Source organism: Bacillus rossius, chromosome 7 (assembly GCF_032445375.1).
Source record: "Bacillus rossius redtenbacheri isolate Brsri chromosome 7, Brsri_v3, whole genome shotgun sequence".
Lineage (NCBI taxonomy): Eukaryota > Metazoa > Arthropoda > Insecta > Phasmatodea > Bacillidae > Bacillus > Bacillus rossius.
Window position 1 is genome coordinate 45,724,808 of NC_086335.1, and position 12,568 is coordinate 45,737,375.

Below are 12,568 nucleotides of genomic sequence, written 5' to 3' on the forward strand. Positions count from 1 at the left end.
AATTATTACGGATTTTAACCCCGAATTACGGAATTACGGAACATCGCTAGTTTATTACGGAAACGAGGCTTTGTGCTGCATGGTAACGGAAAAATTTACGTTTCTGCTGTGCGTGTTTCGTGAACGCTGTTTGAATACTTCGCTTGGTTGCTCAAATAACGGAACTAGTAAGTGTGCGCATGTACGATGTACTGTCGAAATAAGTAAATTAATTCTCGTGTTTTCAAATAATAATGGGATGGTATTACGTCCGTTGTACGATACAACTAGTACATATCCTCGGACTTATCGTTTGAAGGCTACTTACATCACGATAATTTTTGTACGGTACTTTGGCTAACCTGTGTTGTATTAATTTATTTCTTGAAAGCCATTTTTTTCATCATAGTGTTTTTGTCCGGTTTTTGTCGTGTCTACAGACGTGAAAATTTTTTTATTTTTTTCGATAGTGTTGTGTTCTTCAGTGCCGGTTGTAGAAATGAAGCGTGTGACAGAATAATGTGCATCTGTGGGAAAAAACACGCAAGACTTCAGAACTTTCCACTTAAATATTCAAAAGAATGGCCATGATTGTCGTTTTCAAATGTTTGAAACGCCACGGTTTTGTAATGTATGCGCGTGTGACTTTTCGATTGCACATGGTGAAAGGGATGACTGTAGACGGCATATTGAATCTAAGAAACATGCAGAACATTTTAAAGCCGTGACTAGCAATAAATCTATATCTTCGTTTTTTCGCTACATCTGAAGAAACGAAAGTAACGAACGCAGTTACTGTTTACAAGTCCTTGTGTTTGTCTTGTTTGTTTACATGACATTTCTTATCGAACCAGGATAAAAGAAGCAAATAAAAAGACAGTTGTTTTAAAGTTTAACTTTGAATACATTGAATTGAAGATTCAAAATATCCAGTAAAATTATTAATATTTCTTACATATTCAGATGATTGTATTGTTCAAATAGATTTTTTTATGTATTAATTTGCATTGTATTCATATTTTTATTTTTATTTTGCATATTATTGTCGTTGTTTTATCTTGTGAGTGTGTTATAATGCCCCAGGAAAAATTTATCGTGCATTATTTACGCGTACTTTTTTCATATACCTAATTGCCATTACTGATGGGTGTGATTTGAGGTTGGCAGCTCTGCGATTGGTAGCCCCTCCCAAAACTTATTCCTGGTTTGACCCTGCCATAAAGAAACCTGGATGGCCTTAGCAGGAGGCAAGTGGTTCGATTCTCAACCACTATGAAGGGGGCAGAAATAAATGTCACCTGGCATAGTTTTTATACACTTAAGCTCGGCAATAACCACAGAGAAAGAAATTGAAATAGGTATACAAAGTTCCTTTGAAGTGTGTAGTTATGTATGTACATAGTATTCCACACTGTGTTCACGAGTTACATTGTAAGTTTATGAAATACTTAAGATTCCTTAACATACTGTGCAATCAAAATTTTGTCATTTTAAGTGTGCTATTATTTGATTTTTGAGACCGATTTTTATTACCTTCTCTTGTATTAAGCTGGCCAAATTACCATATTGCAAATATTAAACAGCAAGGAGGTATTCAACTCAACCAGATTAGGAACATATAATGAAACCTGAGTAGTCAAATTACAGGATAAGAAAACACTTAATTTGCTTTGATTTGGCAGACTAAATGCTTGGCTGAGAAATATTGCTTGGCAACTTGACTTCCAGACATGCAGCATTAGAAACACTGAATTTCCAATGAGTCTCCCAACTCACCGGCTCATCCAGATTCAGCAGTTTGGCGTTCTCGTTTGCGAGTATGCGAATCATGAGGGGCAGGTCTTCCGCATACCTCGTCATTGGGCCAATGGTGAACATTTTTGACCACATTCTGTCCGTAGACGTTGGATTGTGGCCAGAAATAGATATCAAACCTTAAAAAATAAAATTTTAATGATTTTTTCTTCTTCTTTTTTTTCTCTTTCAGCTAGCATAGAATATCTGGGTGCATTCACTGTGTTTGTTCAGAGTTTAGGTAGTTGCAGCTGAAATAGTCAGTGGCAAAGTAAATATGTGCATTAATTTGCATGGAATAAAGACTAAAAGGTACTTCAGAACAGCTATGATTTATTTTATTTCACCTTATTTCTTGACAGACTAAAATATTATTATGTGCAATAAAATATTAGCCAGTGTAAAAATTCTGCACAATTCATAAATTTAGGGGGGAAATAAAATAAGAAAAATTTTATTTACATTAATTACTAATTTTAACTTACATTAGGTCCACTGTTGTAAAGTGATCAGTTCACTTGCCTCCTGCTAAGACAATCAATTTTCACCTTAAATTTTGATGTACTTCTTTAGGTGCCTTATGAAAAAATTAGTGAATTTTTACAATGCATGTACACCAATCAATGAATTTTTACAGGATGAAAAAAGGCTTCACATAAACAAAAGGCTACATACGAATAAAATTTTTTATGTGCTTTTAAATCTTACACTTCAGTGATTGATATTGAGTACTGGTCCATATAATTAAAGACATCTATTTATTGTGAATATTCATAATAGAAAATGTGTTTAATAAATTTTTTAAGTGTATTTATAATAGTGAGGTTATGTTCCCAAATGTATAACTATGTCAAGTTGCTTGTAAGCTTTAATTGTCGCTGGCATTTAGCATATTTATTGATTTTCATTATTAATATTTTTCTTGATTTTACTAAATAATTAATTTTATAAGCCTACATACATTCATATTAATATTGAATACTGAGTATTTATTTAATTTTTGTGATTTGACTGAATTTATACTTTACCAACTGTATTTATAATATTACTGCAATCCTGTTATTATTTTATTTCTATTGATTATTTGCATGCAAAATTTAAGTTAATTTTTTATTATGCCAAGTAAGTAGAACTTCTAATGCACATAGATATGTATAGGAATCTTTTTATATTATTATTATTTTGCAAGTGGGAAATAGGATGAACCTCACTGTGAGCCAGTAGGTAGTATTACATTTCGCAAATAGCGTTAAGTATCTGGTGACAAAATTTCTGACCAAACAAAATGCAAAATACTATCATGATAAATTTCCAGGAACAGTCCCAAAAGAGCAAAGTCAAGAAAATGGCATCCATTAAGGTTGGTAAAGGAAGTAAAATGTTTTGATGTCATTTGTAATGGAGGGGATCATAAATACATAATATTACATATATAACATGCATTGGTACAGGCCATAACCAATAGCCTGAGAGTATTGAATATTATACGTATACATACTACCTATTCTTTAAGTTTCAATTAAAATTATGTTGACATTATTATTTACCTTAACTTTTATTTACTATCAAAATCCAAACTATTTTTTTTATCTTCTTACCACTATGTATGGTGATATGGCTATCAGTTATTTTCATGGCAATATAATTGATATACAGGCTGTAAATTGCAGGACATAAATTTAATAGGTGGCAGGGAATGCCAAAAGAAGCTAATTTTGTTACGTTAAGTCAGGGAACCAAACCCTGCTAAGAGTTAAAGGCGCAAATTGTAGCTGGCGTATTTGAATTTTGGCAGGCTTCAGCGGACTATCACACTGGCTGCGCAGACAAGAGATCGCAGAACAGTGACGTTCAAATGCTTCGCAGGAAGCAGGTGACAAGCTGGACACAGACAGACGTTTAGAGTTAAACAGTGCATGTACATCAATCACCCTTCGTGGTTAGAAACTCCTAGTTTCAGCAGTTGCTGGTTAAGCCGTAAGATGGTCGTCTTATTTGGTAATGTCTTTTAAGTGCCCTTGCTGCAGTTTGTTTTACCTGGCCGTTTATCATCATCATCATCATCATCATCATCATCATCATCATCTCAGTGAATGATAAGTTTATCAAATCTGTAATTGCAACACTGCGCTAATTGCCCAAAGCCAATTCCTTGAAACCAAACGTGTAAATGTATCACAACAAAGCATCCACTGTGTTGTACATCAGGCAGCTAGTTGCTAGTGCATTTGACTAACTCAAAACGTCCGAGTCCAGCTCATCCCCTGCTTCAGATGGAGTGTTTGAACATCACTGTGCTGCAATCGCATGTCCTTTCAGTCAGTGGAGTAGTCTCCCTGAAGCCCGCCAAATCTAAATTTGCACGCTGTTGTTGGCAACTTTACCACTGCAGGGTTTCGTTACCAGCCATACATTTAAAACTTGCTTATTTTGGCAATTATTGCCACCCATTAAATTAACACCCCGAAAATGATAAGGAATAAGGAACCGAGTTCAATAAAAAATGCCTTCTAATGAATACCACAGGTAATGTTACATGTGCCTATATAGTAAATTTTAAACCAATACAATGTTAATACTGGACATCTTGCATCTGTTGGGCCGATGTGAAATCACAGTTATTCTTCACTAGTATATTTACTATAATAATCAACTGCAAAAGTATTTGAATGTGAGAGAACGGATGTAGGGTGTTATATTAGTTACATTTGATTCACTTAGACTTGAATACATGAATAAAAAAATCAAGTGAAACTGTGAAATTGTCACAAACATAAATGTTACTTTTACAACGATCTTATTCTAATGTTCACAAACCAAAAGAAATGTACCAACTTCATTGGCCAGACATTTTTAGGTAGCATGTTAAATTAAATTTTTAGTTTAGAACTACCTTTTCTTGATTTGAAACCAAATAAATATAGTGGAAACCTGACTTTGCATTGAAATACATGCAGAATTACATACAAGGCCCAAATTTTTTTTTAAAATTAGCTATTTCAAACGTTTACGGATAAGATGCAAATGGACTGTACCTGGAGTTGGCTTGTGCCCGAAGACGCCCGTGAAAGCTGCTGGTATACGGATTGATCCGCCAATATCGGAGGCAATGCTCAGCACAGACGCAGCACAACTCAGCAGAGCTGCCTTATTAAAAAAACAAAAAAAAAAACTAAGTGTTTTTCACATGTGGGGAAAAACATCTCACATCCAGTTACACCATGAGAGTTCAGCATGATCGCTCTCATCAACTCGTTTCATCCAGGAACGTGGCCAAAGGGGAGGTGTGTGGGTCCGGACCACTCCCTTCCAGGATTTAAGTGGGGAAAAAAACTAGTGAAGACAGAATAATAATTTCCAGCAACTTAGCTACATACGTTACAGAGAGCTTTAATTGGAAGGATTATTGTACTCCTTATAGTGGGCTACAATAAATGCATTTCCTACCACATCTTGCCCAACATGCCTCATACACAAAGTGGCAGGAACTGTTTGCAAGAAGTCTATATTTAATGCCAGTTTGTGCACGTGTTAGTTATGCACATCTTTCATACAAACTTGACATTTGTTTCATGTATGAAACACAAATATATATGTATTTATGACTTGTTTAAACAAAAACATCAAACAATTGACTTAAGAGAAAAGTGTTAAAAACAATTTAATAAAAACCTAAATGCTCAGTTTTCCTTTCTCAAGCAAAATCATTACTTAAATTTCTATGAGTGAACATTGGACTTCTAAAAGTCTACTGTTCCCTGAGATTTTCTTTCAAAACGCAATAAAAAAGTTATCTTAATTGTAAAACAAAAAAATAGTTTCATGGTTATACTTGACCCCCGCCTTCACAAAATTCTGGCCAAGGCCCTGTTTCATCTTGGATGGTTCAAAAACATATTTTTATGTCACAACATTATATTTACCTACTGTGGGCTTATAATGTGAAAGTTTGATATGTGGAGACTAATTAGCTTGAATCAAGCACGCCAACTGGATAACTGCGATCTTGACGAAAGCTTTGAACTAGGCTCACTTATCTGCACCCATATTGTGGCAATCTTTCTGTGGAGTTCGTGGCAAGTTTGACAGGCTGTCGTCACGGTAACTAGTAAGCTTGTGTCAAGCTTGAGGAAAGCTTGATGTACCCACTCTTTGCACCTGCACTGTGGCCAGCTTGCCGTGGAGTTGTCATGGCAAGTTTGTTACATGGAGACCTAGGTATCAAGCTTACCGCAAGCATGATGGCTGCTACTCGTGGCATGTTCGAATCGAGGGGGGTGGGGGCAGTGGCGTAGCTAAGGTGACTGGCGCCTTTGAATATATATACTGTATAGAAGTCGCCAGCCCAGGTTAAAATTTCTAATACAGTTTGAGGTAGTTGGTTAATTCACCGCCGCAATCGCCACCATCTCTAGGGCATCGACTTGTGGTGGTCCCTAGCGGAAAAGTGTCGAACTCTTTCGAACACCCCTTCCCCCTCCCGCTGAACGACCTTGAGCTGCAGTGAATGATGGATTGGGGGGTGCGGGGGAATGACAGCGGGCGACAGTGCTGCGCTCCAACGTGTAAATAACAATCTAAGACGATACAGGGCGTTACGGCAGTGCACTGCAGCGGTGAAGTTCCCAAGCTGCTCATCATACGCTCCTGAAAAACATAGAGTAAATCCTATCCACTCGCGACTTCTATACTGTGTGTGCGTGTGTGTATGTATGTATGTGTATATATATACATAGGCGTGCGCACGGTAGGTGCCACAGGTGCCTTGGCACCACCATTGGGGTTAACGTTATTTTATTTTTTACAAGCAGAAATAATACATACTTACAAAAAACCGTATTATTTCCAAAAAAATATGTTTTCCTATCGTGTCGAGTTACAGATATGTGCCCATAACACTATCAGTATATCAATTATCAATCGAACCAACTACCTATTCACCCGGAAACAAGCCAGGTGCAATTACTTGTGTTGTACACGCGGGCCGCGGCTACGAAACTTCTGAAATGTAAATACTTCTCCTAGTTCTCCTCGAATTACATAGAATGCGCGCTCGGTGTCCACTGTTCACTCCACTCGGCATGCGCACGGATTAGTAGCCGCTGTCCGCCAGGTAGCACTACTGTGTAGTGTTTGCTCTTACTGCTTACTCATGAGTTTACTGTTCTAATGAGTACACGAGTACAGCCTGTGTTTGTTACGTGGATCACTCATTAATTAATTATCATTTTATTTTCACTAGTTGACAGTTGTTATGGTTCGTTAATTGCTGTATCTATATATATATGTCTGTATGATGTATAAATGGTTGATTAAAATTAAAAAGCCGGATCCCGAAAAGGATTACTCGATGACTTATATGCAGTTGCCGACAAAACATTTTTGTTGTATTCCAAAAGTTAAAACTTTTGCCCACTCTTATTTGTGTATTTTTATTATTTTAATATTTTAAACATTTGAGGTATGTTACAAAAACTCCCTTGATTTGTTGATTTTAAAACTTAACATTTGAGAATGTTTTTTTTCTAGCATTTATTTGGCGTCTTCAGAAAACATGTAAGTACGGTTTTTCAAAGCCACCAGCATGAATTCTGTGTAAACAATTTGTACAATTTACTTTATGGCTCAACAAAGCTTAAAACTGTAAATAGTTTAGTAGTTTTCTTGGCGAATAAAACGTTCAAAGCCATAATTTGTCATAAAAAAATGTTAAAATTTTTACATCTGTGTATTTAATGTTTTTGTTCGGAAACACCTTAAATAGCACCATTTTGCGCTTTCAAATCCAAATTTTTCCGGGGGAGGACCCCCCCAACCCCCCACTTTAGGCTCGGGTCCGTGAATGATATGGCTGTTGTGTAATCTGGCACCACCACTACTGAAGTCCTGCGCACGCCTATGTATGTATATATATATATATATATATATGTGTGTGTATGTATATATATATATATACATACACACACACACACACACATATATTCAAAGCTGGCGGCCCTGGCCAGACTTGAAAATGGCGCCACCTCTTGGATTAAAACAGGGGGGCGGGGGGGGGGGGAAGCATTCAGTAACCGCGAAACCGTCGCGGCGGCACCCCTCCTGCTCCGGCACCCCTGGCGGGGGCCGTCCCTGCCACCCGCTCGCTACGCCACTGGTTGGGGGGGGGGGGGGGGGGCGGAGGGGTAGTTTATTGCCCTGCAGCCCAGCAGAGCGGGACTCACCTCGCCGCCGGAGGAGCCGCCCGGGGTGCGGCGGCTGTCGTGCGGGTTGCTGGTGCGCCCCGTCACGTTGTTGAAGGTCTCCAGGTTCATGCAGAGCTCCGGCGTGTTGCTGACGAGCAGTGGCACCGCCCCCGCCTCGCGCAGCAGCCGCACCGCCTCCGCGTCCTCCGCCGCCTTCTGGCCCGCCTCGCGCACCTGGCCCGCGCCGTTGCTCATGCCTGGGCCCGCCCATTCATTTCATCCTCGCTACTATATCTATCTCCCTTGCACTTGTCTGTCACAAATATTCTCCAACTGATACAATCAGGGGCGTAGCCAGGGGCGGGGGTTTAGGGGTTCTACCCCCCCCCCCCCTAGCACCAAATCTTTAATTAAATTTCTTATTCATCACTCAAACAAAATTTCATATTAAAATTAATAAAATTTTTACCAATACAATATTTAAATTTAAGTACCGAAAACTGCTAAAATAGCACTATTTTACACCTTAAAATCCAAATTTTCCCGGGGGAGGACCACCCCCCGCTTTAATACGAGAAGGGGGGGCCATGCTTCTTAACACCCACCCTCCCCCCATACACAAATCCTGGCTACGCCACTGCCCTTGCACTTGTCTGTCACAAATATTCTCCAACTGATACGATCACTTGCATGACTTTTCACACCCGTTATAAACACTTAGCAAATATCTGTTGAAAATAAGGAAGATGTACCTATAGTGTTGAATTTACAGAAACAGCCTTTAAAAATTGCGAAAGAAGATCAACATTAAAAAAAAATCAACATGGCATCCCATTTCAATAATATTTATTTATCCTGTAAGGCAAAAAGTAAATGGTAATAAATTAATCCTAAGCACACTGCAAAAAAAAATGAATTCTTGTTTTAGGCCTTTGAAAAATCGCCCGTCACAAACGGACATCGCTGATCAGAAATTTTGTCTCGTGTCTTCTTGACTTCCAAGCAACCACACCGTCCGTTATTTTCTGTTTTACCTCTTTGGCCCGTTCTACAATTGGCTAGGAAACGGAGACTGATCTCCCAGAAAACTTCACTGTCGTGTCTGACTCTTCCACAGTGCACGGAGACGTAAAGAATGGCAACCAATGAGATAGTATTTCATGGTTACGAAATATTAATTTAATTTTAAAAAAATGTTAGGTAAATATGTATTGTACGGATTAGCGCCAAAAAAAAAACGTACAAATATGAAATAACTTTCATTATATGCTCTTTTACGTCCTCTTTTCAAAACCGCCTGCGGAGATCAAAAATTCCAATTACTTTTGGAGATATCGCCGTTCTTATTTTGCAATACAAGCCCTATGTAATCATTCAACAGACGCCATTTTATTTTTTGCCGTGTGTGCGTGAATGCCTAAATAACAGAAATTTTCCATTATGTAAGGTTAGTTACATGATAAATACTTCAAAATAAACGGAAATTAAAAATAATATCAATTAATTTTACTCGTATAGTTTTAAGTATTTATAATGTAACTGACCTGACCTAACAAAACGGGACAAAGGTAGATTAGGTCAGGTCAGCTACAGTATAAATACTTTGAAACTGAACGGACATTAAAAATAATAAAAATTAATTTTAATGGTTGTTTCGTTTTAAAGTATTTATAATGTAGCTGACCTGACCTAACAAACCGGGAAAAAGGATGAACAGTAGGAACTCACGTAATTTTCTTTTTACGTGATGTAGTCGTTCAACTACGTCTCGAAAAAAAAAAAAAAAATCATACTTGTAAACAAGCAACAATGGTGAAACGCGGGAAGCCTACGATTCACTCAACTTTCTGGACATACCCGAATACTCACGTTGGCAAGCCTTCTTTCAACAGACGAGAGGCAAACGGCCGATCGTGCATCTTCGGTTTTTTTTTTTGTTTATTGTAAATAAATATGCAACTCATGAAAACTAATGGTCAATTAGGTTATGTTAGCTACATTATAAATACTTCAAAACATTGTGGATGGTTGATTTGGTTAGGATAGCTACATTAAAAATACTGTGAAATCATGTAAACGGTTTCCTAGTGCTGGATAGCTACATATTAAAAAGTTATTTGCTAAGCAACCATAAAATGATTTTACAGTTTTTTTAATGCAGCTATACTTACCTAATATAACCAACCATCCACAGTGTTTTAAAGTATTTTTAATTACTTCTTGCTAATTTTAAGAAAAAAAAGGCTTGCCAACGTGAGTATTCGGGTATGTCCAGAAGGATGTGTGAATCGTAGGCTTCCCGCTGAACTCCGCATCTGTGCACAGCATGAAAATTAAAAAAATTCCATATCTCCTAAAGTATTTGGAATTTCTGATCTCCGCTGGGTTTAATGAAAAGAGGAAGTTAAAGAGCACAGAATAAAGGTATTTTCGGATTTTTAAAATTTTTTTTTAAAAAAATTGCCAAAAAATGAATATTAAAAAATTCGATATCTCCAAAAGTAATTGGAAATTTTTATCTCCGCAGGCGGTTCTGAAAAGAGGACGTAAAATAGCATATAATGAAAGTTATTTCATATTTGTACGATTTTTTTGGCGCTAATCCGTACAATACATATTTACCAAATGTTATTCTTCGAGATTTCAGCACGGGTAATACTTACACATGCAAAAAAATATTCTTCAACTTGAAGCAATTTTTAACATATTTAGAACACAAACAAGAAGAAGCCAAGTACTCGGCTTCTATTGGACGCGCGGAGAAACGAAAACGGAAGAGCTCAGCTTTGCCGAGCTAATCCGTACGGGTCGGTCTCAGTGAGCGTCGCGTTGCAGAACGGACCTTTTGAAACGGAAACCAGAAACAGGGCCGCAACTAGAGTCTCTGGCACCCGGGGCATGAATGGATTCATTACCCCCTCCCCCCTTCTCTTTTTGCACATACCACACCAATAAAGCGGGAGGGTCCGGGGGCCCTACCACAGAAAAAAATGGTGCTATTTAAGCATTTTCCATACCTACACGTAACAGTTTGTGTGCTACTGTAACTTCCATGCATGAACCCACTATGTCCATAAAGCAGTCCGTATAATCACTAGACTTGTTCATTAAATATGTTGAGACGTTATTATTGTAAATCGAAATTAGACATTCCTGGCATGCAAGTTAAAAAAACTTTTTACCAGTTACCAGTTGTAGTAGGAAGGAATTACAATGCAAGCGATTTCGGCGCCCCCACAGCTTTGCGCCCGGGGCGTATGCAGGGGCGTAGGAACCGGGGGGGAAAGGGGGACGTGTCCCCCTGAACTTTTTGGGTGGAGGGGACTGCCCCCCCCCCCCCCCCAACTTTCTAGACCATGATATTGTTATTTTATAATATTATGCTGCCCAACTTTATTTGTAATTTCTTCACTCATCAAATTTTATCTTAAAGAAACAATAATAATTTTAACATCGATGTATCCAATGGTTGGATACAAAAACTGCTTAAAAAGCGCTATTTTGCACTTTTAAAACCAAAATTTTCCTGTGGAGGACCCCCCGGACCCCCCCCCCCCCCCCAACTTTATGAACACAGCTATTGCGCCCGGGGCGTATGCCCCGCCTAGTTGCGGCCCTGACCAGAAACGTGAAACATCACGAGTGTTGGGTGCCGAAGGACGCACCTCTGACGGCGATGCTCTCCTTGACGGTGACTGGCACCCCCAGCAGCGGCAGGCGGCGCGCCAGCTCCGCGGGGCTCAGCTGGCCCGACTGCACCAGGCGGTCGGCGGAGCGCGCCTCTTCGAGCGCCGCGGAGAAGCGCTCCTCCACCACGGCGTTCAGCACGGGCTGCACCTCGGCCACGCGCGCCGCGAACGCCTGCACCACCTCCTCGCTGGTCACCTGCGGTCCGCCGTGCCGCGCTTCAATATTTCCTACCAGTTTGCTTACTGGTTTCTGTACTGTGTAGGCTACAAGCCGAAACACTAGGTGCGCTACATGCAGGGCCGGTGAAAGGTAAATTAGCGCCCTAGGCGAAAAAACCTTAATGCCCCCCCCCCCCCTCAAAATACATCACGTAAGCCTAATATTTTGTCAACAATCAAATGTAAGCAGGCTTGTGTTTTTTTTTTTACTTTTTTACTTATTACAAAATCATAAACAAGGTCACCGTGGACTTCAAATTATTACTTATATCAATATAAACATTCCAAACTGTTTACAAAAAATTCCATTTGAATCTAGTTTCAATAATCGTTAAAACATGATATCAGCTGTTAATGTGTCGTGCTGCGCCGCCCCCAGCTACTTGGCGCCCTGGGCGGTTGCCTAGTTCGCCTGTACGGACGCGCCGGCCCTGGCTACAAGTTTCTGCTGCACACGATTCTAGCTGCCTTACTAGTTTTTGCTAAGAGAATATTCTCCACAACAAAAACTTTTATTGTGATAATTCACATTTTTTTTACTGCATACAAACAAGGCTCTTCTTTGTATGCATTTATTAAAACGAGGAGTTGGTCATTATTTCTTTCTATTTATTTCCGTCCATGTTTATCACGACATGCGCGCTTAAAAGTGTAAACAACCCCTCGTGCTGTTTTCGTGAGTTCTGATTGGCCACTCCTTAAATA

At 39.0% G+C, this 12,568-nt stretch overlaps 1 protein-coding gene across 3 annotated transcripts in view; it reads right to left on the reverse strand.

Moving 5' to 3' along the window:
* LOC134533963 (fatty-acid amide hydrolase 2-A) overlaps window positions 1-12,568 on the reverse strand; it is a 60,966-nt gene that overhangs the window by 17,475 nt on the left and 30,923 nt on the right. For 2 of the 3 annotated variants that reach the window (XM_063371809.1, XM_063371807.1), the window contains exons 3-6: window positions 11,621-11,840; window positions 7,995-8,212; window positions 4,809-4,920; window positions 1,756-1,913 (exon numbers count right to left, since the gene is read on the reverse strand). In XM_063371809.1, coding sequence (XP_063227879.1) covers window positions 1,756-1,913; window positions 4,809-4,920; window positions 7,995-8,212; window positions 11,621-11,840 — 708 coding nt within the window. The remainder of the gene's footprint in view (window positions 1-1,755; window positions 1,914-4,808; window positions 4,921-7,994; window positions 8,213-11,620; window positions 11,841-12,568) is intronic. The other variant, XM_063371808.1, reaches the window with a different exon arrangement.